This window comes from Ictidomys tridecemlineatus, chromosome 10 (genome assembly GCF_052094955.1).
Source record: "Ictidomys tridecemlineatus isolate mIctTri1 chromosome 10, mIctTri1.hap1, whole genome shotgun sequence".
NCBI lineage: Eukaryota > Metazoa > Chordata > Mammalia > Rodentia > Sciuridae > Ictidomys > Ictidomys tridecemlineatus.
Genome location: NC_135486.1, coordinates 138,470,489 through 138,496,377, shown reverse-complemented (window position 1 = coordinate 138,496,377; position 25,889 = coordinate 138,470,489). Strand labels below are relative to the sequence as shown.

At 48.4% G+C, this 25,889-nt stretch overlaps 1 protein-coding gene and 1 long non-coding RNA gene across 6 annotated transcripts in view; one reads left to right on the top strand and one right to left on the bottom strand.

Annotated features, from left to right (window-relative positions):
- Trap1 (TNF receptor associated protein 1) overlaps positions 1-25,889 on the top strand; it is a 37,573-nt gene that overhangs the window by 5,083 nt on the left and 6,601 nt on the right. Inside the window, exons 2-12 of the mRNA XM_005337741.5 lie at positions 7,457-7,624; positions 8,781-8,863; positions 9,999-10,139; positions 12,519-12,590; positions 14,881-15,041; positions 16,350-16,459; positions 16,901-16,974; positions 17,411-17,566; positions 19,240-19,360; positions 20,436-20,505; positions 24,450-24,597. Coding sequence (XP_005337798.1) covers positions 7,457-7,624; positions 8,781-8,863; positions 9,999-10,139; positions 12,519-12,590; positions 14,881-15,041; positions 16,350-16,459; positions 16,901-16,974; positions 17,411-17,566; positions 19,240-19,360; positions 20,436-20,505; positions 24,450-24,597 — 1,304 coding nt within the window. The remainder of the gene's footprint in view (positions 1-7,456; positions 7,625-8,780; positions 8,864-9,998; positions 10,140-12,518; positions 12,591-14,880; positions 15,042-16,349; positions 16,460-16,900; positions 16,975-17,410; positions 17,567-19,239; positions 19,361-20,435; positions 20,506-24,449; positions 24,598-25,889) is intronic.
- On the bottom strand, positions 13,033-24,434 carry LOC144367579 (uncharacterized). Of its 5 annotated transcripts, none has more exons than XR_013427110.1 (2): positions 21,919-24,434; positions 13,033-14,245 (listed from the first exon to the last, which is right to left on the bottom strand). It is a non-coding gene; the product is annotated as an uncharacterized LOC144367579 (long non-coding RNA). The 5 variants fall into 5 exon arrangements; XR_013427113.1 differs by having other exon boundaries at positions 13,033-14,248; positions 21,927-24,434; XR_013427112.1 differs by having other exon boundaries at positions 21,927-24,434.

The window sequence follows — 25,889 nt, the reverse complement described above, 5'->3', positions numbered from 1 at the left end:
TATATGTGTGTGTATATATATGTATATATATATATATACACACATATACACATATATATACATATACACAGATCACAGAAAGGGTTAAGGCAGTCACAGGGTTACAGGATACTGTGCCAAGAGCACAGGCTGAGAACAGATAAGGAGAGTCACTGTAAGTGGTCACATAAGAATTTTAACAAGCCAGTTCTGCAGAGTTGTCAAAATGTGGGTCTGGAAATACAGAAGGCAGTTTCAGAGTGTCAGCTTGGAGTGGGCTGACACTTGGGTGGTCATGAGGATGGGAAAACCCAAGCTCTGCTGAAGCCTGGAGATGGAAGCTGAGGTTCATCACTGTGACAGTTTTCCAGATTTTGTGGTGAGTGACCAGGTGACAGGGCCAGGGGGCTGCTAAGTCTAGTTTGCAGGGGCTCCTTCATTTATGGATCTTAGGTGAAGGTGTTACATCTTCTGAGGTAGATAAGCTCCTGTGTCTAGTGTTTCTGATATGATTTGGGGTGTCCAGGTGATTGCTTCTGATTTAGTTTGATAAGTTGGCCCAAGTTATCACTTTGCACCTTATAGTTTTGCCAGGTAGATGGTGGTTGTTGACTTGTAAAAACAAGGTATGGAGTTATCCCACTTTGGTACTTGGACTTAAAAAAGGAGTAACTTGGGGCTGGGGATGTGGCTCAAGCGGTAGCGCGCTCGCCTAGCATGCGTGCGGCCCGGGTTCGATCCTCAGCAGCACCACATACCAACAAAGATGTTGTGTCCGCCAAGAACTAAGAAAAAATAAATAAATGTTAAAATTCTCTCTCTCTCTCTCTGTCCCCCTCTCTCACTCTCTCTTAAAAAAAAAAAAAAAAAAAAAAAAAAAAAAAAGGAGTAACTTATGGCAAATTACTGCTTTATAATGTGGAGTAACTCAGGATTAAGCACAGGGAAATTGGGATTGAATTCAGGGGCACTCGACCACTGAACCACATCCCCAGCCCTATTTTGTATTTTATTTAGAGACAGGGTATCACTGAGTTGCTTAGTGCCTTGCTGTTGCTGAGGTTGGCTTTAAAGTCGCAATTCTCCTGTCTCAGCCTCCCAAGCTGCTGATATTACAGGCGGGCACTCAACTCTCCTGTCGAGCAGGCGGGTGCCACTGTGTCTGGCTGCACCTTTATTTTTAAAAATTTATTTATATGCAGTGCTGAGAATCAAACCCAGTGCTTCACATAGTGCTTTATCACTGAGCCACAACCCAGCTCTGCTGTGTCCTTTTATAAGTGTGTTTTGTATCTCTAGTGAGTTTTTATGTGTTGTAAGTTGATCATTTCTGTAGTTTTATGAACAGGTTACACTGTGCATAGGTTATTGATGCATAGTGCAGAATTCAGAGGACTGTGTGCAATGAAAAGCATCTCTTCCCCAGCTGCTATGACTCAGACACCAGGCCCTGCTGCCTCCCTGATGCTTTTCCTGTCCTCATCCAGAGGTGATCACAGGCCTGAATTTTGTGGTTTTTCTTTTCTTTATATTTCATTTAGAGATAGGGTCTTGGTAAGTTATTGAGGCTGGCTTTGAACTTGTGATCCTCCTGCCTCAGCCTCTCAAGCCGCTGGGATCAAGGCGTGTGGTGTGCCACCATGCTTAACACTCCAGTGTCTTTTTTTTTTTTTTTAGAGAGGGAGAGAGAGAGAGAATATTTTAATATTTATTTTTTAGTTTTCGGCAGACACAACATCTTTGTTTGTATGTGGTGCTGAGGATCGAACCCAGGCCGCATGCCAGGCGAGCGCACTACCGCTTGAGCCACATCTCCAGCCCACCAGTGTCTTTTTGATTCCAGAATCTGGATCTGTGGGGATCAACCTCCATGGACTCTACTGTTGAGCAGGGGTTACATTTTCCCTTTTCTGTATCAGTGATTTTTTTTTTTTTTATTACCTCCTGGGTGCTACAGGTGCTATTTTGTGGACTCTATAGGCTGTTATTTTTCTGAGTTGCATCTGTTTTAAAGTGGGCTATTTATTGACTTGATCAAACTGCACAGATAGCAGCTGCATTATTTGTCCTTGGATGGGTCGCTTACAGTTTGCCACATGGCATGGTTTAGGGGATCCGTCAGGAACTTGAGAGGCTCTTTCTTTGACTCTTTTCCTTCAGGGATTTCCCTTTCAGCTTCTGTGATTGCTCCAGTCCTCCCTTTGGCTCTTCCAGTCATTGAGCGGTTTCTCTTGGCGTTCATCCACCTAACTCCAGCCTGCCTCCTTTTGTGTTGACCCCTTCTTGGAAGTGTCAGTTGCCTTCAGAGTTTCCTGTTCTTGTTCGTTAGCAGCTCCGATCATCTCTTTTTGTTGATGATCCTGAGTTCATGCTTATCTATAGGAGACTTGATGTGGTAGGATACAAGTCAGCCCAGCCCATCAGGAAGTATTTGAAACTAAATGTGAAATAGTTTTTATTGCTGTCACTCATGATAAAATTGGAGATGGTGCCAGGTGTGGCAGCTGTCTCAAAAAGGGCTAGGGATGTGGCTCAGTGGTAAAGCGCTGGGTTCAATCTCTAGTACAAAAAAAAAGAAAAAGAAAAATATTACTAAGGAGCGTAACTGAAGATGACATTCTGAAGTAAAACCATAGTAAGGACAGTGACTGATTGGTAAGACAGATGGGTGATCTTTTTATATTAAAGCACAATAGCCAGTGTTTTTACTCATTGACCTTACTTTGGTGGCCTCTCTGGGCAGGTGCTGTTCTCATTCCTTCGTACTAGTCAAAAAAGGGGCTGGGAGTGTGGCTCTGTGGTAGACCACTTGCCTAGTCCGTGCAAGGCCCTGGGTTCCATCCCCAGTATCATACACATACACAATAAATAAGTAAATAATAAACAAACTTGTCTAACAAGCCCCTGAAGAACACCTAACGCCACTGTGGACCACCTTGTGTCTGCTAGAACATAATGATTTCTAGGTTTATAAAAAGTCCTGCATCTGAGGGCTGGGGTTGTGTCTCAGCAGTAGAGCACTTGCCTAGCATGTACGAGGCACTGGATTTGATCCTCAGTACTACCTAAAAATAAATAAATAAAACAGAGGTATTGTGTTCATCTACAACTTTAAAAAAAAAAAAAGTTCTGCGTCTGGAGATGTACTGCTTTTGTAAATAGATGCCTCCTGAGAAGTATGGATGTTCTTGCCTTCCGAGTATTTGATACAGGGAAATATAAGTTCATTCCTACTCTTAATTTAGTGAGATAAATTATATAGTAACAAGAAATTAATAGAAGAGATGCCTCAAGCCAGCATGTAACAGCAGTTTTAACTGAGCAGCATGGAAAGTAAGTGCTGTAACTCTTTGTAGGGAGAGGTTACTAAGAACCACAGTAGGGGAAGAGGGCCTTGACAGAAGGCCTACTGTCAGGTCCTATGGATGGTGTCACATTCAGACTCCCAGTGTTTCTCTTTCTATGCGACCCCAAGCTGACTGATACCTTAACGCAAGGATATTGTGGCCTGACATTGAGGTTTGTGGCTTTTTCTATAGGGTGTGGGGGAAATATGAAGACAGATACTGTGCAGATGGTACGTTTGGTATCTGATTTGGGCAGACTGATTGCACTATTTTGGCTTGTTTGTGAGTCATCTAAAGTTCAATAAATCTAAAATCAGACCTGCTTTTTTTGTTTGTCCCAGGGATTGAACCCAGAGGCACTTAACCACTGAGGCATATCCCCAGTCTTTAGAGACAGGGTCTCACTGAGTTGCTCGGGTCCTTGCTAAGTTGCTGAGTCAGGTTTTGAACTTGCCATCCCCTGCCTCAGCCTTCCAAGCCACTGGGATTATAGGAGTGTGCCACTGTGACCAGCAGATTCACCTTTTTTTGGCAGGGGAGAGGTAGTACCGAGGATTAAACTCAGAAGCACTCAACCACTGAGCCACATCCCCAGCCCTATTTTGTATTTTATTTACACTCAGGGACTCACTGAGTTGCGTAGTGCCTCGATTTTGCTGAGGCTGGCTTTGAACTCATAATCCTCCTGCCTTAGCCTCCAGAGCTGCTGGGATTACAGGCACATGCCATTGCACCTGGCTCCAGACCTGCTTTTAATAGTGATATGGATTGATGTAGTCTTAAAATTATGTTTCAAGAATCTTGAAGCTCCAGGTAGAAATATGGATTGCTGCTTTCGTTCCTTTTTCCAACTATGGGTACTTATGTACTTATTCCATCACAACATATCAAATCCTTTCAGAAGAATTTTTTTTTTTTTTTTTGGTGGTATTGGGGATTGAACCCAGGGCCTTGTGCATGCAAGGAAAGTACTATACCAACTGAGCTATATCCCCAGCCCTTTCAAAAGAATTCTAAATATTAAGGGGGAGACCAGGAAACATCAGACACAGGGAATTATATTTAATCTTGAAGTGATGGAAGTTTTGCAAACAGAACTAGTTTCCTTAGGGTATAAAAGTTTCTTACAGGTCAGTAAGAAAAGATTCAGGATATAGTAGAAAAATTGTCAGAAGATATAAACAGTTGGGCTGGGGATGTGGCTCAAGCGGTAATGCGCTCGTCTGGCGTGCGCCAGACGCTGGGTTTGATCCTCAGCACCACATAAAAATAAAAGTTGTTGTGTCCGCCGAGATCTAAAAATAAATAAATAAATAAAAAGATATAAACAGTCCGTTAATTAAAAAAGAACATATTTTAAATTATGGAGGGGTGAGGGTGTGGCTCAGCAGCAGAGTGCTTGCCTAGCATGTGTGAGGCCTGGTCACAAATTCTGCGTTGGTTTGTATATCTGATCTACCTAGACTGAGGTGGTGAGTCTATACAGAGCCTCCACTTCCAGCGTAGTCCTGCAGGGTTTTCCCCAGCCTCCTTCCTGCTGTTACCACCTTTCTCTCTCAGGGAAGAGCTGGATTCATTCATGTTATACCCACTTGCTTGAACTTGGTCCACACCCAGAGCAGTTTGGGGCTTGCTCATGTATACTGATGAACAGATTTAGCAACCTGAGTACAGTAGTTATATGCAGTCCTTTTTGAGTTAAGCTTCACAATAAACACCAATTTCTGAAATCACTTAGGTTAGTTCTTGTTTGCTCTTAGGCTCATTGTATCATCTGTAACAGGAACCTTTGCTACTGTTTTTGTTTCCTTCTGTGTTCCTGCATGTCCTGCATGGTTAATGGCTCATTTAAAACATTGCTAGAGTTCAAAGAGTTAGATATACAAAGAGGTATACTTAGGAGTGTCACATACCCTCCCTCTTTCCACTCCATTCACATATACCAGTTGGGGGTTGAATCCCCAACACACACCAAAAAACAAAACTGAAGTCTTCTCAGTGAATGTGACCTATTTGGAGATAGGGTCTTTGCAGTGATCAAATTATGCTGAAGTCACTAGGGCAGGCCCCAGTCTAGCATCCTTATAGGGCTGGGATGTGGAGAATGGCCATCCAGAAAACTCAGGTGGAGCCAGCCCTGCCCACCCCTTGATTGCTGACTTCTGGTCTCCAGAATTCTGAGACAATGAGTTTCTGTTGTTTAAACCATCTGGTTTGCGGCACTTCTTAGGGCAGCCATAGGAAACAATATACACCTCCTTGTAGGTAACCAGTCTATTGTGGTTTTGAATTGTGTCCCCAAGAAGACATTTCAGGCCCTGACCACTGATACCTGTGAACTAGTTGAAACAGATGCCTCTGATTTCAGGTGTTCTTTTGGGGTAGAGCAAAGTGGCAGAAGAAGAGCTGAGGGGACCAGGAGCCCCAATGGTGAGGAAAGGGCCTCCAGCAGAGCAAGAGGTTGGGTGGAGGGAGGTGATGGTCTCGGGAAGTGTGCTCCATGGCTGGAGTGGACCTAGGCTTGCTCTTCCCAGGTCCGACCCACCAGAGTGGAATGCCAGCCCCTGCAGGAGCACCGTGTGTGTGTGTGTGTGTGTGTGTGTGTGTGTGTGTGTGTGTGTGTGTGTGTGTGTGTGTATACACGTGCATGTGTACAGAAGCTTAGCAAGTGCTTCCATATGCCATCAGGGCTCAGGTGAAAGTGTGGGTATAGGGGCATCACACACCTGCTGGAGGGCGGGGCAGGAGGCAGTTGGCAGGCTGTGACTGGAGTTCGGGAGTCCCAGCCCAGAGCAGCCTTGCATCCATGTGGTCGGGGTCACAAGTACCCCGCAATTTCAACAACAAGGTGGAACCAGGCGATGTTGAGGTGACCATGTAGAGTTAAAGACTGGATCTCAAGCTTTGCAACTCTTGCTGTGAAGGGATGCAGCACTGGGCCAGAGGAGGGGAGGGCCATGAGTGCTGCTGGGGTGGCCTCCTGTATGAGGTGTGGAGAGGGATTGCCAAATAGACGGTGGGAAGAGAGAACCCAGAGCATGGCCTGACCATGCAGGAGTGTTGGCATCTTAAATGTTTGATGGGCTAGGTAGGGTGGCCACACCTATAATCCCAGCGACTTTGGAGACTGAAGCAAAAGAATCGCAAGTTCCAGGCTAGCAATTTAGTGAGACCCTGTCTTAAAAAATGAAAAGAGCTGGAGATGTAGCTCAGTGGTAAATACTCTTCAGTTCAACGCCTAGTACCAAAAAAATTAATAAATGGGGAAAAAAACAGGGCTAGGGCTATAGTTCAGTGGTAGAGCACTTCCTAGCATGTGTGAGGCACTGGATTCAAAGGATTGCATAAAAAAAAATAAGGGCATGCTGCCCATATACAACTACAAAAACAAAGAAAAAAACCTGTCTCCTTGTTTCTGTACCTTCTACATCATTCCTTTCTTTTTTTTTTTTTTTAAGAGAGAGAGAGAGAGAATTTTTTTAATATTTATTTTTTAGTTTTGGGCGGTCACAACATCTTTGTATGTGGTGCTAAGGATCGAACCCGGGCCGCACGCATGCCAGGCAAGCACGCTACCGCTTGAGCCACATCCCCAGCCCCCATTCCTTTCTATTTGTTACAAATTTCCAAAAAGTAGGAGAGTACCTGACAGGGCAGATACATTCATTTGGGCCCGGATTCCTGTAGACTGTCATGTTGACTATCTACATATCCTTGACCATTCTGTGTCGAACATCTAAGCATCTCCAGTGCCCTGGCCTGCTGGCTCCTGGGTCCACCCAGCTAGCAAGAGCACTGGGCCTGTGAGGTTTCTGTGGCAATGAAGGCAGAGGAGCCTGAACAGCAGACTGGAGGAGACATCAGCACCCAGTGGGTGAGCTGCTGACTCCCTGGCTGCGAGATAGAACATATCTTTCGCTGTTTTCATTAAAACACACTTGTGTGGTACATGTGAGGGAATGTCACCAAAACTGCAGCCACACATACCCAGTCGCTTTTCACTCCTCCAGAGCAACAGGCTGCCTTAGAGAAATCCTCATTCCTCTGCTGCACAGAGGAGATGTGAAGAAATTGGGGTATTCTGCTTCTGAGTATTAATTGTCATCCTTTCCACATCCTTGCCTTTTCAGGAAAGTCAGTTCTGTGTCCTCGGAGGACCCTACTTCAGTTCAGGAGCCCCAGGCAAAACCTGGTTTCCAGCTTCTACCCCGGACGTCTGTACAGTACGTCGCAGGCTGCTGAGGACAAGAAGGAGGAGCCCCTGCATTCCATCATTAGCAGCACTGAGACCGTGCAAGGTGATGTGGCCTGGGGAGTCTTTCTTGGGTCACTGGTGGCAGGGTAGGGGAGGTTTTTGAGGCAGAGGCAGTGATTGACAGAGCTGCTTATTGACTACAGCCCCATGTAGGTCTCAGTTGTGGGGAGTGATCCCTAGACTAGTGAGTCCTCCATTTCCGTCCCAGTAAACAACTTCTGGCTTTCTCTTGCTGCGCCTTGCCCCCTCTGGTGGTCACCCGGGAGTGTGCCGAGTGGCGATTCACTTCTGCTAATGATCATGGAAGCAGAGTATTGGCCCAGCTTCCACAGGACTGAACTCTGAAGTACGGCAAGTTAGCCTCCAGAGCCAGGCCTGAAGGGGTTCTGTTTCTGACTTCTAAATGAGGCAACAAGAAAAGAATCTTTGATGTTGAGAGAACTGAGTTTTTGTCATTTTCCTTTTGTAAGTAATTTAATAGAATGCCACTTTTTTTTGGAGACCATGATGCAGGATCTGGTTGTCAGGGCCAGCCTGATTCTCATGACCAGCAGCTCTGAGAAGCTGGCCTCCACAGCCCACTTAAGTGTGTTGACCTCATGTGGGAGAGCTTTTCCATATGTACCCACTCCTTTTCGTGGAGACAAGAGTCATGTGGAAAATGTCCTGCTCCTGAGACTCCTTACCTGAGAGATTTTATTTTCTGTCCACTTTTCTTTTTTGTTCACTCTTGAAGAATATTTAAAACTTAGCTGGGCATGGTGGAACACACCTGTAGTCCCAGCAACTTGGGAGGCTGAGGCAGGAGGATCAGGATCACAAGTTCAAGGACAGCAGCCTCAGGAAGGCTCTGAGAAACTTAGCAAGACCCTGTCTTCAAAATAAAAAGAGCTGGGGATGCAGGTCAGTGGTAAAGTGCTCCTGGGTTCAGTCCCTACTACCAAAAACACAAAAAGGAATATTTAAAACTTGGAACCTTAAACTTTTTTTTTTTTTGGTTGTCAATGGATCTTTTGTTTATTTATATATTTATATGTGGTGCTGAGGATTGAACCCAGGGCTTCACACATGACTGGCAAGTGCTCTACCACTGAGCCACAACTCCAGCCCTTAAATATTGTTTTGAGTGGTATTATAGCATGTTCTTGCACAGAGATGGAAACATAGCTTTATTGGCTGCATCTGTGATTGATTACCAGGGTCCATCTCCAGACACGAGTTCCAGGCGGAGACAAAGAAGCTTTTGGATATCGTGGCCCGTTCCCTATACTCAGAAAAAGAGGTGTGGTGCCATCTATCGCTTTCAGGTCTCACATGTTTTGTGGCAGAATTATTCTTACACCGTCTTGCCGAGGTGCCGGGATATGTCTTAGTTGTGAGAATGCATTAGGCTGCAGATAGGCCCTGATCCTAATCTACCACAGGGAGTATTTTCACCAAAATCTGCTTCAGCTTCATGGATAAGTATATCCAGATGATTTTGGAGGGGCTAGATTGACTCTGGGAGAGTCAATCTGGGAGTTATTTGAATTCTGCTGATAATTTAAAAATCTTTCAAATGCTGGCATGAGCTGTGCTGAGGTCCATTTTTGAGGTGCTGTTGGTGTGCCCTGGGGCCCCTGTTTGTTTACCTCTTTGCTGGCATGACTACATGCAAGTGTAGTGGGGGCAACAGCGGCTGGAGGACATGCTATCTGTGTGGCATAGAGCAGGGAGGGTGACAAAAGAACTTTTCAAGGAGATTAAAACACATTTAAGGGTGACGGGACTTGGATAAAGCAGAGAACAAATAAGCTGTAGGTTCTATGCTAATCGCTGCTGGGAAGAAGGGTAAAGCACAATGTACAAAGTGGGAAGGGGCTTTTCAGGAATGCTCGCAGGTCTCCTTCTGCCTGGCCAGCTGCCTCCCCCGCCTCACCTGAGTGCTCTGGTATAGTTTGAGTGGGAGCTCTGCGTGGGGCAGAGGTACCTCCCAGACTGTGAGAGGACTGTGGGCCTGGGGCCCTCTTCCTCCAGAGCATGGGGGGCTCTGATGTTTGATGACCCCACTAGATGAAATGAAGCAGTGACCCTCTTAAGTAGGAGAGAAAGATGTTGAGAACAATATTTTGTCATCGCTGTGCAAGAGACAGGAAAGAAAATTGCTATAATTTGAGTTAATAGACATGTAATAATATCAAGACTGACTGAAAACCCCAAAGGAAAGATCAGTAGAAGTCAGTTTGCCACAGAAAGCTGTGCTGGGGAGGAGCGACCCACCCTTCATATGTGGGCCTGCCTTGACCATCTGTGTTTGGGGGCTGAGTGATCTGTATCAGGTCTCAACTTGGAGCTAGGGCAGATGCAGCCAGCCAGGCAGGTCCCTTAGTTATCCTTCAGTGCCCTTAGTTATCCTTCCTCTTGCTTCTGTCCTGTAGGTGTTTATACGGGAGCTCATCTCCAATGCCAGCGATGCCTTGGAAAAGCTGCGACACAAGTTGGTGTCTGATGGCCAGACCCTGCCAGAAATGGAAATCCACCTGCAGACAGATTCTGAGAAAGGCACCATCACCATCCAGGTACCTCCCTTTTGATGCCCAGACCCACTTCCCACCTCTCAGAGTTGACCAGGATGGTCTGGTGGGCAGCAGCCCTGCTTAACATGCTGACACAGGGAGGCCATGCCTGCCTTCCAGTTACATCTAGGCTCAAATGACACATGGACTGTCCTTCTTGTTCTCTGCCTTAAATTTACTATAAATTAACACTTGCCCAACATAGAAAATTTGGAACACACAGAAAGCCGAAGAGAATTTAAAATCACCAGTCTGTGGCTTGTCTTTTTATTATCTTTTGAAGTGCAAAAGAATTTTGTTGTTGTTTTCTTTTTTATAGGGCGGAGGATGGAACCCTCATGCTAGGCAAGTGCTCTGCCACTAAGCTAACCTCCATCCCCTTAAGTTGTTTAGTTTTAAGGAAGTCAAGTTTATGACTTTTGCGTATTATACTTCATGCTTTTAGTGATCTGTTTGGGACAGATTTTTTTTTTTTTTTTGTACTGGGGATTGAACTTGGGCACTTGACTACATCTCCAGCCCTATTTTATATTTTATTTAAGAGACAAAGTCGCACTGAGTTGCTTAGTGCCTTATTTTACTGAGGCTGGCTTTGAACTTGAGATCCTCCTGCCTCAGCCTCGCTAGCCACTGGAATTATAGGCATGCACCACCATGCCTGGCTTGTCTGGGACTTTTTTGCTTCTTCCAAAGCCAAAAGTTTTTCCCACATGGTCTTCTAGAAGGATTGTAGCTTTAGCTCTTACATGTAGGTCTATGATCCATTTCCGGTGAATCTGGGTATGGTTGGAGACTGCCATTGGCTTCATGTGTGTGGTGTGCAGTTGCTTCAGCACTGTCTGTTTAAGTACTTCCATCCCCACTGCTCTGTCTGGGAACCTTGGTTAGAAATTGGGGGCACCACAGCTTAGTGCCTGTGATCTGTGTGTCTGTCCTTAAGTGTCCACTTTCTGGCAACATAACTGTTGTAGCTTGTGGTAAGGCTTACATTTAGGTAGTGAAAGTTCTCCGGCTTTGTTCTTTTTCAGTTTATTCTAGGTTCTTTGTGTTTCTATATAGAATTTAGAATTCTCTTGTCATTTTCCATAAAACCTGTGAAAATTTTCACTGAGTTTCAATGAATCTATAGATCAATCTCAGAAGAAATCACTGTAAGCTGAAAACAGGAACCATTAGGTGCTTTTTCTCCTTCACGTCAACCCCAGCAAACACTCTACTGCTGAGCTACATCCCCAGCTCTATACTAGAACTTTCAACAGAATCCTTAGGGGAAGGGCCATGAGGCTGGGGTGTGGCTCAGATGTAGGGCATTTACCTGGCCTGCAGGTGGCCATGGCTTTAATTCCAGCACCCAAAATGAAGAAAGTTTTAGTGCATGAAAGTAAGCATCTTAGTGTAATTATATTTAATGACTAATACCAACCAGAAGCTAATTTAAATCAGCTCTTTATCTGTAATTATTGCATGTATCACAATAAATTAATCAGGCCAGGTTTTGGACTCTTCTACAAGCACCTCAGAATTTGCTAGAAGCCTCTCAGTGTCCCATTTCTTGGTGGGTCTCAGAGCCTGTGTAAGGACACCCTGACGGCAGCCAGGGGGTTCCAGCACCCAGTGGGCTACAGCTGCCCCATGGGCTGTTCTCAGGAAGAACACCTAGAAGTGACTTGCTATAAGAGGGCAAAAGCTGCTTCTGCGTGCTTTCCCACTTCCCAAGTTGATGGTGGCATGGCAGCTTGTGCCTTGTGTGGGGTGTCTGCACGTGGGAGCAGGCCAGCCAGCAGAGGTCTGAGGAAGAGGGAGGGCCCGTGGCAGCCTCACTAGCATGTCGCCTGTCTCTGTCTGTTGGGGCTGTTACACTGATGAGCAGCACTAATGGTTGCTGGAGTTGTGAGGCCGGGCAGTCCACAGCCACACCAGTTGACGTGGTGTGTTTCTATGTGTACACATGAGGCAGAGGAATCCTGTCCCCTTTCCTGAGGGGAGCCGCTGGTGGCCACTGACCAGTCTCCTCCTGACATCACCACCTGGGGGCAGGGGCATTGGGGAGCGCAGGCCGTAGCCCGTGTGTGCAGAGCTGGCTACATCTAGGGCAAGAGTTGTTTTCCTTCCAGTTACTGATGGAGCGTCTCCTTCTCGGTTGGTTTTCATTTGCTTGTGCTGGGGATGGAGCCCCACTGCACTCTGCCCATCCCCCTGAACTGTCTTAATAACAAATCTCCCACCCCTTCCAGTGTTCTCCAGGGACTCAGGGCTCACATAACTGGACTTGGGCTTTTCTGATGTGTGTGAAATGTACTTCCCAGATTCCGTCTGGGCCCCACCACTGAGGCTATTTGTGCTGCATGGGCCATGCTTGGCACTTAGTGTGTCTCTCCTCAGGACACTGGCATCGGGATGACACAGGAGGAGCTGGTGTCCAATCTGGGCACAATCGCCAGATCAGGGTCAAAGGTAAGATGGTGCAGTCACTGCTTCTCCTCCGCAGGGCGGCCCTGGGTGCCAGGCTAGTGAGGCCTGGTCAGGTGGGCCCCCCAGAGGGCGCTGTGAGAGCCGCGTTGTTTCCCTTCAGCGTCACAGGTCCCAGGCACTGCTGGGCAGGAAGGGTTCAGACAAGCACTTTGCCCAGAGTGGGAAACAGGGTGGCAGGTTCACAGCTGTCAGTCTATTTTGAGGGTGCCATTCACCTCCTGGTGCCTTTCTGTGGCGGCTACTGGGCCCCTGCCTGAGCTGTGTGGGCTTGACACCACAGCAGAGGTGGTCTGCCTCCTCCCAGGCAGCCCGGGCCACAGTCTACAGGTATAGCAGTTCTGCTCTGCCAGCCACACGGGGATCATGTGGCCACCAGTGTGGCATGATCCTTTTTTTTTTTTTTTTTTTTTTTAAGAGAGAGAGAGAATTTTTTAATATTTATTTTCTAGTTTTCAGCGGACACAACATCTTTTGTTTGTATGTGGTGCTGAGGATCGAACCCAGGCTGCACACATGCTAGGCGAGCGCCCTACCTCTTGAGCCACATCCCCAGCCCAGTGTGGCATAATCTGATGCTGGGAAGAGATGAGTGGTCCAAGAGTCCTCTCAGTGTGTCTGTTCCAGCCTAACACAGGGGCTGGAGGCCCTTGCTGCCTCTCCTGGTGACTGAGTGCTTTTCTGTTTGTTTTTATTGGCCTAAGTGGTACCATTGTCAGTCCAAAGCGACTCAGAAATTTCTGCTTTTAAAACTTCTGTGAGGGGGCTGGGGATGTGGCTCAGAGGTAGAGCACTCGCCTTCCATGTGTGAGGCACCGGGTTTAATTCTCAGCACCACATTAAAAAAATAAAGATATTGTGTCCATTTGCAACTAAAATAAATAAGTAAATCAATAAATAAATAAATGGGGGCAAAAAAACTTCTGTGACCATGATGGCAGGGATAGTATGCGCTGTCCTGTATGGCAGCTGTGAGCTAGGTGTGGCTGCTTACATTTATTTATTTATTTATTTATTCATTTATTTATTTATTGTTGTAAACACAACACTTTTATTTATTTATTTATTTTGAAACAGAATTTTAATATTTATTTTTTAGTTTTTGGCGGACACAACATCTTTGTTTATATGTGGTGCTGAGGATCGAACCCAGGCCGCATGCATGCCAGGCAAGCGCGATACGGCTTGAGCCACATCCCCAGCCCCGCTTCTTATATTTAAATGCAGTAAGAGGAGATAAAATGTCAAGTTCAGTTCCTCAGTCACATTCCAGTTACTCCACAGCCCCTTGGTGCAGGTGTAGAATGTCCACACCTTGGCAGGACGCTGGGCTGGGCTGAATTAGCAGAGCGTATGCATTTTGCTTCCTGTTTAGCCTTCAGAATGTTGATAGCTCAGAACAAGGAACGTTCTGCAATCACTGTCAGCCTACTGTGTGCAGGGGTGCCACAACTACAGATTCAGCTAATCTTAAAAAAGTTTTTTTTTTTTTTCCTTTTTGGCATTGGGAATTGAGCCCAAGGGTGCCTAACCACTGAACCACATCCCCAACCCTTTTTATTTTTTGAGACAGAGCCTTGCTAAGTTGCTGGGGCTGGCTTTGAACTTGTGATCCTCCTCCTTCAGTCTCCTTTTCTTTCCTGCTGGGAAAGAAAATATTTTTTTTAATTATGTCTGTACTGAACACGTACAGACAGTTTTCTTGTCATTGGTCTCTAAATAGTATGGTATAACTATTTACACAGCATTTGCATTGTATTAGGCATTTTAAATAATCTAGAGGTGATTTAAAATACAGGGAAAGATGTGTTATAAGCAGATGATACACCATTTTATACAAGGGACTTCAGCATCATGGGCTTTTGATCTGTGGAGGTCCTGGGACTACCCCCTGGTGCTGAGGGACAGCTGTGCTGGGTTTATGCTGTCTCCCTCAAGGCTTCAAGTCTTGGAGACACGGGAGAAAAGACAAACTGAGGAGAGTCTTCATTCTTTACTCAGTGACCTGCAGGTCTGCCCTTGCCTTGAGACAAGCGGAAGTGTGAGCTTTACGGATGAATAAGGACCCTCTCGCTTTGGCCCAGCTGTGTGTCTTTAGGTGGGTTGTCCCACCTCTTAGTTATTTACGTATAGCATGGGAAGAGGGCATCTCAGCATGGTCGCCTCAGCATTTACTGAGATCTTGACTGTACTGGAGAACCTACACAGAAAGTAAGAATGTCGGCTCCTGGTTCCAGAGGGGCAGCCTCCCTGTGACCAGCCTTTGTCCCCTCAGGCCTTTCTGGAAGCACTGCAGAACCAGGCGGAGGCCGGTAGCAAGATCATCGGCCAGTTTGGAGTGGGCTTCTACTCGGCCTTCATGGTGGCCGACAGAGTTGAAGTCTATTCCCGCTCAGTGGCCCCTGGGAACCCAGGTTACCAGTGGCTATCAGATGGGTAAGTTAGGAAGCAAGCCTCCATCACGTGGGCAGTGTCTTTGCCCTTGGGAACACTTGGAGTCAATGTTACCTAATACTTGAGTTTGACCACTGAGTTTGGAAAGAGACTTTATTGAGAATATGCAAAAAAACAGGTTTATGGGTGTGAAACCTGACTCTCCTACTCTGGGAAGGTAGTTACTTTGTGGCTCCAAACAGTCTGTGTGACTGGACACCAATCACTGTGCTCTGGTGCTGGCCCGTCCAGGCTGAGCCCCTTCGGTGGCTGGGTATGGGATGGGCCTTCCTCCTGGGCCATCCTGTAGACAGCCTCTCTGGCCTGGGTTCTGTGGGGGCTCCTCTGGTTCTCCCCACCCTCTAGGTTCTTGTCCTTAGTACTCCACCCCATCGGCAGGTTCTAGGATGCCTCTGTGCAACAGGTGGTGGCATTCTTTAAGAGCCACTTGCTCACTTCCTGCTCCCATATGTGACGAGTTGATTAGGTAGGTGTTTTAGCAGCACTTCAGCTGTGTTTGAGGAGAGTGGGATGTTGGCCAAGTTTAAGCATTGTTTTCAGCTGGCCCCAAAACTTTGTTGTTGTATTTTTTAGAGTACAATTTAAAATCAGTTTAAATATAAACTTTTTTTTATTCTTATCAGTTATAAATGATACCAGAATGCTCTTTGATTCATTGTACACAAATAGAGCACATGTTTTCACTTCTCTGGTAGTACGGGAAGTAGGGTCACACCATTCATGCAATCATACATGTACCTAGGGTAATGATGTTCGTCTCATTCTACCCCTAAATGAGTTTGACCTTCTGGCTGTGCATAGCAGCTCCAGGGGCAGGAGGCCTGGCTGGAGCATAGCTTGCCTCCTCCCTTAGTCCATATTGAGGTCTCTAAATTTCATGAAAGCGGCTGCTCAGCATGAACAAGGCATCAGCAAGGCCCTGTCTGAGGGCATCCCTTCCTCCCTCACTTCTGAGGTGGCTTCTGCTTTTCTCAGGGACCCCTGGCCTCTGCTGCAGTTCAGAAACAGCAGAGGTATCTAATGGTGATTTATACTTCGGCCAGGCCTCACTGGTGCCCTGGGTTTGCTTTCTGGTCACTCAAGCCCAGGAAATTCTCCAAGGGAGCCTGGGGGCTTGTACCTGCACCTCAGCACAGAAGTTCTCATCTGGTGTGCACTCTGTGACCTGAGGGGTTCTGCCTAGGTCAGAAGAGGCACATCTGGTTCCCCACATGTTGGCCTGGGCTCTGCTCAGGAAAGCAACTACCTTTGCCCTACAATGACACTGCCTTTCTTTCTCCTGGGTCTTAGCTCTGGAGTGTTTGAAATCGCTGAAGCTTCAGGAGTTAGAACTGGAACCAAAATTGTCATCCACCTCAAGTCAGACTGTAGAGAGTTTGCCAGTGAAGCCCGGGTTCAAGGTGAGTGGCACCTGGGCCCCAGCTGGGCTCTGGAACTTGTGTGGTAGCCAGGTGGGATGGTGAGGCAGACATAGCTGAGAAGGGCTGGGCAAGGACTAGGCTTCCAGCTTGGCCAATAGGTCTGCAGAGGACCAAATTCTCATTGACTCTTTCAGAGAACCAAAGGCAAGGCTTGCTGGCAGACAGGGTGTGTAGCCCTCCATCTTTTATAAACTTGGTGGGTCTGACAGAGAGCACTGAGCTCTCTGATGCGGTTAGCCCACATAGTCTCACAGCAGGCCCTGGGAAGTCTGCTCTCTCCAGGTTCTGCCACCGCCTCCATGCAACTGGTGGGCAGGACCTGTGTCTTTCGTCAGACCCTGGCCTGCACCTGTGAGGTGGGTGCAAGCCTTGTCCTCTCCCTGGAGCAGCTTTGCTTTCCTCTGTCTCCACCTCCTGCAGATGTGGTGACCAAGTACAGTAACTTCGTCAGCTTCCCTCTGTACCTTAATGGAAGGCGGATTAACACCTTGCAGGTGAGGCCCTGAGCTGCCTGCAGGGCTCAGGCAGCCCTGGAGACAGATGTGCCTACTCCATGGACGGAAGGGTAGAGATGACAGGGGGTCGCTGCCCAGAATCCCAGGACGAGGCATCATTTGTGGAGAGATGAGATTGGGGTTGCTGGCAGGATCCCCAGTCCCAGTGCACCCAGTCCACATTCTGTGTTGGTAGATAGCATGATTCTCCCTCACGCTCTGCTCCAGCCTCCTGGTTGGCCCTTTCCCAACTTCACTGCCCTGGGGAAGGGACGCTTGTGCCAGAGCCTTTTAGGTACTAGAGGGGATGGAGCTGGAGGTGGAGGGCAGGCCCCTCCCCACCCCAGGCTGTCGAGGGGCATGCACTCCTCCACCAACCTATGGGGTAGTGGTGGAGATGCAGCTCTCTGTGCTCCCTATCCATCTCCATCACCAGGCCCTCTGGACGATGGACCCCAAGGATGTCAGCGATTTGCAGCATGAGGAATTCTACCGTTACATCGCTCAGGCATATGACAAGCCCCGCTACACCCTGCACTACAGGACAGATGCACCCCTCAACATCCGGAGCCTCTTTTATGTGCCAGAGATGGTGAGGCACTTGGCTCAGACCTGCAGGGCCCTCACACGCTACAGTTGTGGAGATACCCCTCAGCTCTCAGAGCCAGGGCGTTCCTGTGGCCACAATGATGGCCCCAAATGGGCACATCTTCATGCAGACATGCCACCACATTGGCAGGATTAGAGCAACAGAAAAGCAGAGGCCTCTGGGTGGGGAATGCAGTCTCTTCAGTCTCCCACATGCAAGGTTGTCTCATGTGACATCTTTCGGAGCAGGCCTGGGCTCAGGCGCTTGCATGGTGAGGGGCCCTTGCAGCCGCTATGCTGGCCGGGCAATGCAGCCTGTGTTGCAGGTCTTGTGAAGCTTTCCCCAGGATGCTGCAGAAAGGGCTCTGGTGGATCCACAGGGTCACTGTGTGCTTCCACTCATCCCTCAGCCTGGCTCATGTGGGCATATAGGTTCCTGTGCCTTCACCTGACCAAACTGTAATAGTGCCGGTTTCTTAGTATCCCTTTGAGAAAGAGCCGGACTGTGTCCTCCCTCCAGGTGAGGTCTTAGAGCCTTGCTAAGGACTACAGCCTCAGCATCCCCTGGGACTTGTTACAAATGCTGAGAGTCTTAGCCTATCAAGACCTCCTGGATCAGAGCCCACATGAGCAGGACCCAGTGCTGAGGCAGAGTGGGCACCAATAGCCTTTTTTTTCTTTTTCTAAATTTTTTTGGAGATGGCAGTACTGGTGATGTGTGTCCTAAGGATGATTTATACAGTTTTAAATATTTGGGGTGCTCTACTGCTGCTGGACCACTTCCCCAGCCCTTTTAATTTTTTTTAATTTTGAGACAGGGTCTTGCTAAATTGCTGAGGCTGGCCTTGAACTTGTGATCCTTCTGCCTCAGCATCCCAAGTAACCAGGATTACAAGTGTGCATCACCGCACCCAGCTCACCCCAGCACACATTACTGTGAGAGCAGAAAGCACTGGGTTTGGCCCTGCAGCCACACGGTCTCTATGTGGCCACTGACCCTGCTACTATGGTGAGAGAGCCCCATAGACGGTACCTTGGGAACCACTCAGGCAGGGCCCCTGGGCCTATAGATGTTAAGATATAGTTACAGGGGTTGGGGCTATAGCTCAGCGGCAGAGCGCTTGCCTAGCATGTGTGAGGCACTTGGTTTAATCCTCAGCACCACGTAAAAGTAAACAAAGGCATTCTGTCCATCTACAACTAAAAAAATTTTTTAAAAAAGATACAGATCTTTTCACATGTCATTAATTATTTAATTTTCCTCCCAGATATTTAAAACTGTATAAATCATCCTTGGGTCATACAGATAGGCAGTGAGCCAGATTTGACCTCTAGGTTGTGGTTTTCTGACCCCAGATTTATCACCAAGTTTGGCTCCATTCTTGGAGACATGCCCGTCCTTTTATGTTCTCCAGTGGGAGTGGGTTGGGGAGGGTAGCAGCTGCCCAAAGAAGGCCACCCCATACCCTGCAGAACCCTGGTGTTAGTGTCATGGAAGTGTCCTCCCTGGACTGGGGCCTCTGGTGGAGCTGTCCCCTGGCCTTCCCTGCCTTCTGGGTTCTTTGCCCAGGGCAGCCTTGGAAGGGCTATCTCGCAACCTGCCACTGAGCTCTGCCTCCCTGTGTCTATTATCATGGATTTCTGCCACTGCTCTTGACCTTGTCCTTTTTTTCTCAGAAACCTTCCATGTTTGACGTGAGCAGGGAGCTGGGCTCCAGTGTGGCGCTGTATAGTCGCAAAGTCCTCATCCAGACCAAGGCTGCAGACATCCTACCCAAGTGGCTGCGCTTTGTTCGAGGTACTGTCCTGGACTTTGGCCCTGAGTCTGTGAGTGGCTTCCTATGTGGCCTCACATTGCTCACTGTTTGCAAAAGCGGGCTGCTGGTCTGGCTCTCAGATCTGCTTTCCTAAGCATGCCTCAGTGCACTGGCCGTATTTATGGAGTGGCTGAGAAGTATAGCTCAGAGCCTCTAGGACTGTTTCCAGCCTCCACATTTTTTGTAGTTGATTTGGGTAAGAGGGCAGGGGAGATTGACTTGAGTTCTTTCAGTGATTAGAACTATCATGTGAGTTTCAGATTCATGCATGAATTGTCTTGAACTTGAGATCATAAGTTGAGTAAAGAATTCAGTGCTGGGGCTGGGGATGTGGCTCAAGCGGTAGCATGCTCGCCTGGCATTCGTGCGACCCGGGTTTGATCCTCAGCACTACATACCAACAAAGATGTTGTGTCCGCTGAGAACTAAAAAAATAAATATTAAAAATTCTCTCTCTCTCTCCCCTCTCTCACTCTCTTAAAAAAAAAAATCTGTTATTCTAAAAAAAAAAAAAAGAATTCAGTGCTTAGATCTTTATATCATTGTAGCACAAAGGTGTATACTGTCCCTGATGTAGCTAGGATTTTTTTCACCTTTTTTTTTTCTCCCTTTTAACCAGGGATTGAATGTAGGGGTGCTTTACTACTGAGCCACATCCCCAACCCTTTTTACATTTTATTTAGAGTCAAAGAGTCTCTCTTAAGTAACTTAGAGCCTTGCTAAGTTGCTGCAGCTGGCTTTGAACTCACAATCCTCCTGCCCCAGCCTCCCCAGTCACTGGGATTACAGGCATGTGCCACTGCACCTGATGTAGCTAGAATTTTTAAGGTCGAATCCTGAGTGTGTTTGTCAAGTGTCGAAGGGCTTCTGAGGCGGTAGGCATACCCCCAGCCCAGGCCGGGCCTGTCTCAGATGTGTCTTATCCCCAGGCTATCTCTAGCCCTCTGTCTTCCTTGCTCTTCTCACCACATAAGGCAAAGGGCCAGGTAAGAGCTCTTGGGTAGTGGTTGAGGGGCCACAGGCGCAGGGAAGTTCTGACTTGCCCTGTTCTTGCAGGTGTGGTGGACAGTGAGGACATCCCTCTGAACCTCAGCCGGGAGCTCCTGCAGGAGAGTGCGCTCATCCGGTGAGCCAAGGTGGGGGTGGGGGGGGCAGTGCGGGATTCCTGTTGAGGACCAGGCACTCCAGCTAGGCTGTGCTTCTCAGGCCTGAGCTTGGTTACAGGAACCCAGAGCGATGTAAAGAGCAGAAAGCTGGGCCTGGCCTACTATTGAACAACTCAGGCTGTGATCTGAAAGAGTTTGGGAGTAGTTGGCTATCACCTAGGCTGAGTCTAGAGAAGACAGGGGCTACAGGGCCAGCTGGGGTGCCCAGCTGCACGGGGCCAAGACTCTTGGCAGTGGGCTACAGCAGGCCAGGCCCTGTGCAAAGGTGGAACTCCAGCGCAGGATTCTCCATCAACATCTTTACTGCACCCACTCTGGTTCCAGGCTCTCTAGATAGTGTTTTCAAACTGCATTCACTGTTTTGTTTTTTTTCCTAGTGAAAGTTACTGTTTGCTTTTATTGCTCATATGTCTCATCTGTAATCCTAACCTAGAAATGGCCATGGTTGGCATTTTAGGATTTAGAAGATAGGAGCAGAGGTTTTAGAGCTAGAGTGCACAACAACCAGATCGGGGCCAGATGTGGTGTGGCACACACCTATAATCCCAGGTACTCAGGAGGCTGAGGCAGAAGGGTCACAAGTTCAAGACCAGCCTGGACAATTGAGTTGAAACCCTTTTTCAAAAAATAAACAAGACTGGGGTTGTGGTTCAGTGGTAGAGTGCCCTTAGGTTGAATCCCCAATACCACCACCACCCCAAATAAATAAATAATCAACCAAATTGGGAACGTGGCCTTCAAGAGTCTCCAGGTTGCCTATATAGAACAAGATGCAGCAGCAGTGTGCCTCACTGAGTCTTGCAAGAGCTCGCAGCAAGGGACTGCTCTTCCATCCTCAAGAGGATGTGCTACCTGTGTAGAGAAGGGGCAGCTCGCTGGTGAGACACCTGCCTGGAGAGGGGCCAGGGCTGTCTCATCCCAGGGCCACTGGCTCCCACTTGTGAGGGTTGGCCTTCAGGAGCAGATGTCACCATGCAGATGCTTTTGTTTTTTGTTTTTTACATAATTCATATTTATACTATTTTCCTTACGTAGTAGTTTATTTTGGCTATTTCCAACCACTGTTAATTTGCTGGCAGGCTCTTTTAATAATTGCATAGTAGTATGTCTCACAGATGTGTATAGTATCCAGTCCCCCAGAGTAGAACCAGTTATTTTTCCTATTAAAAACAACCACAATGGTCTGGGGATGTGGCTCAAGCAGTAATGTGCTCGCCTGGCATGCGCGGGGCGCTGGGTTCAATCCTCGCACCACACCGAAAACTGAAAAATAAATATTAAAAAATCCACTCTTCTCTTTGTCTTAAAAAACAAAACAAAACAAAACAAACAAAAAGAAAAAAAACACAAGGTGTAATAAATAAAAAACAGACCTCAGTACCTTGTTCCAGTCTGTGCCAGCGATGCCGTCCTCCTGAGAGCTGTGGCCTCTGCTTCTTGGCCAGTGGCCACAGGGCAGTTTCCACTGCTGGGGGCAGAGGGCTTTGGTGCATTTGCACGAGGGTGCTGAGTGAGCCTGGGGGCTAGTGAGTCTGTTGCTTTGCTCCACGTTAATGGGAAGGGTCGGGGGCTCCACTGTGGCCCATCCCTACTTGTCAGCCCAGGATACCACAGTCAGGGAGATGCCAGGCCCCAACCACATCTTGGAGATGGAGAGACAAGAGCAACCCTAGAACCAGGAGACTGGTGAAGTGACCCCAGGCTGACCGTAGCAGAACTGTGTGGGCCTTGTCACACAGCCCCTTCCTACCTGCGTCACAGAGAGGTCATGTGCATCAGTCAGCAAACCTGCAGCTCTGACTGCCATGGCCCCAGCGTCTGCCGGACCTGCAGAGGCCCCTTGTCTCTGCTCGTGGTTGTCAGGTTGCCAGTCTGACAGCTCAAGAACCCACCTTATGAGAAATTTGGAAAGAATTGCAAAGTCTACAAAGAACATTTTTCCCCTCAATTCTTCATTCAAGTCTTCTTTCACTGCCTTGCCTTCCTTTAGATACCTTGGGGTCCTGTGTAGCTCCAGTGCAGCCTCAGGGTCAGGGTTCAGTGTTGCCATGTCACTGCCACCGTCTGTCCTCCAGCCAGTCCAGGTTCCCATGTCCCACTGAAGATGGGCACCTGGGCTTTCTTTGACTTCAGTTCCCAGGATACTGTTGGAGAGGAGGTCTGTGGTTCTGTGGAGTGACCCTGTGTTTGCCACTGATGCTCTGGTGAAAGCACACTGGGACAGTCCTGTTCTGGTGTGGCATTGGTTTGACTTGTCCCATGCCGGTGAGGTTCACAGCAACACTTGGCTCAGGGGTGTCTGCAGGTGTCTCTACATGGTGTCTCTTGACCTTGTTAATGAATATCAACTCAGGTGATTTGAAGCAGTGTCATATCATCTTCAGACTTTAGCGTATTCGTTTATGATCCTTAAATGTTCATAATTTCTTTCTGGTCTGATTTTCCATTTTCATCAAAGGTTAATAATCTGTTCATCATTGATTTGATCTCTGATTGTCCCCTAAGGCAGGTGAGAGGCTCCTGTCCCTTTGATGAGTCTCCACTGAGCTCTGGATGCTTCTGCTGGCACGAGGTGCTCCAGGCCTTCTGGTGCCTTGATGCCTCTTTTCCAAGCGCTTCCTTGCTTCCCCTGGGAGCCGTGGCTGAGATCTGAGAACTGGGGAAGCTCGTGGCTAGTGAAGTGTTACTGCTCCCAGCCCTCCTGGGAGAGGATTCAGGAGCATGTGATCGTGCGGGTGAGCTCGCACATGATTTTTTTTTTTTTAAAGAGAGGGAGAGTGAGAGAGAATTTTTTTAATATTTATTTTTTAGTATTTGGAGGACACAACATCTCCGTTATGTGGTGCTGAGGATTGAACCCGGGCCGCACGCATGCCAGGCGAGCACGCTACTGCTTGAGCCACATCCCCAGCCCCATCGCATATGATTTCATGTGTGTTTCCCTCTTGTTCTATGGAGCCCACACCAATACCTCCAGTGCTAAGCCAGTAGCATGGGTGCATTCTGGACTTGACCCTCTCCATGTTGGAAACGCCCTTTTGACATGAGAAATCTGCTTCTCATTATTCTTAACGTGGTTCCTTATTTGACTGATCTCCCTCCACGTAACTGATCTGGCATAGTCCCCACCCTCCTTGTGGGGGCCACATCACCTTGCTTGGCTATGACACCCTATGCCTGCCCACCCTCCTGTCTGGGTGTTCCCCTCCCATGCCTGGACACTCCACATAGTCCCTCCCCATCTTGGGCAGTTGTGACCACTCTCACAGGTGAGGATTCCCACCCTGTCCCATTCTGCTCAGGGGCTGAAGATGAATGTTTGGGACAGGAGTATAGGAGAGGGATTAAATGAGCTTTAGACATTATTGTCCCCTGCCTTGGATTGATGAGGAAATAAATCCCAAGTTACAGAGTACATTATGGTCTGGACACTAGTGGTCCTGGTTCCAAACAGATGTGGACAGATGGAGCTGTTCTGTCTTGTGATCTCTCCTGTTGGGGTGGCTCTGATTTCTCCTTGGCATGTCTCAGGCTGCTGGGACTCAAGTGATCTGGTGGCTGTGTGGCAGCACACCACTTATGCTGTTCTTTCCCACTGCTCCAGGACCTTGCTTATAGCAGCTCTGCATCTGGGTGCCAGGCGAGGTCCTGCTCACACAGCCTGGTGCTCCCCTTGTTGCCCATTGCCCTGCAGTTGGAACGACCCTCGCAGAGGGTCATGTTCTCAGGTGTCTTGGGCCTGCAGGGGGGCAGCATGGTCAGCTATGGGCCTCCAGGGTGCCCCTCTGCTGAGAATCAGGAGGCTCAGTGGTTCTGCTATTCTCACATTTTTGAGGGTGGGCTGGTCATTTACCTGAATGTGTCGCAGAAGCTATCATTCACCGTGAGTGAATTCTGTTCCCAGGAAGCTCCGGGACGTGTTACAGCAGAGGCTGATAAAGTTCTTCATTGACCAGAGCAAAAGGGATGCTGACAAGTACGCAAAGTTTTTTGAAGATTACGGCTTGTTCATGAGGGAAGGCATTGTGACCACTGCAGAGCAGGAGGTCAAGGTGAGACTGGCTTCCTCTGGTCTGCCTCAGCACTAGGGCTTCAGAGGAATTGGTTCCTTCGGAGTTATTGCTTCTGTGAATGCAGCAATGGGGCAGCCAGCACCTGGCCACTGCCACAGGGGTCAGTGCACTAAATGCTGAGTTCTGGGGCTCTGTTGGCAGACGCAGCAGGCCGAGCACATGGTGCTTGCATGCCCGTCCCTGGTCCCACAGGCACTATGGCTCTCAGCTCAAGGACTGAGCCTCTTCTTTCTGAGGCCCTGGCCTCTGAAGCTGCCAGGAAGAGGGATTCACACTCTCTGAGAGCTTGCTGGGGGCTCGGGCGGGCACAGAAAGGCAGGGCAGGCTAAGGATGGGGTCTGGTGTTAACCAGGGGTTTGCCTTTCGTGACAGTGGAAGCCCCTCAACACTGCTGTTGTTCATTGAGGTTTATTGAGGTGTCATTTGCATACCTTAAACCCATGAATGTCACCCTCTTGAAATGCACAGGTCAGTGGCATCTAGTGCAGCCATAGTGCTGTGTCAGCTCCAGCACCCTTTTGTCCTAGGACGTCCTCATCCCTGCCCACAGCATCCTCCCTAAGGCCAGGGAAGAAGGCTAAACAATGGGGCATGGGCCCAGTGGCTTGCCTTTGACACCTCCACCCGAGGCAGCAGACTGCGCTCCCCTGTCCAGCTCACCCCTCGTTCCTGCTGTTCTGGCCTTTGCTTCATAGACCTGGTAGATTTGGTCTTTTCCAAGTGATTTGTGAACGTGCAGCTGTGCCTACCAGGAAGGGCCCCATGCCTGCCATGCGCAGGACTATGTTATGGCTGCTCCAGGGCCATTCCTGGTCTTCATCTTTCCCTCAGTTTGTCTGTGTCTGTCCACCTTGAGTCCCCGGCTTGGCACTTAGTTTGGACCTGTCCCTGTGTGTCCTCTTCACCCTCCCCTGGGTCCCACACTCCCTGCCACCCTTCTGCTGCACTGTCAGCAGTGACAGCAGCTTGGGTACAGCAGTGTCTGGGCTGGGGACATCAGGCCCAGGCTCCCAGCTTGCTGCTACTCCTTCCTGTCCTTCATATGCAGCCCACACTCCACCTAGCCCTCCTAAGGGCCTTCTCCAAGGCCCACTCTAACTCACACCCCACTGGCCAGAGCTAGTCACTGGCCACCCCTGGCTGTGAAGGAGGTTGGGAAATGTGGACTTTGTATCTAGGTCCAGTCCAAGGTCCCTGTTCCTCTTTAGGTGGGGGTGCATGGGCAGAGGGAGGCCTGCGGCCTGCAGGGTAGAGCTGCTCAGGGAGTAGCC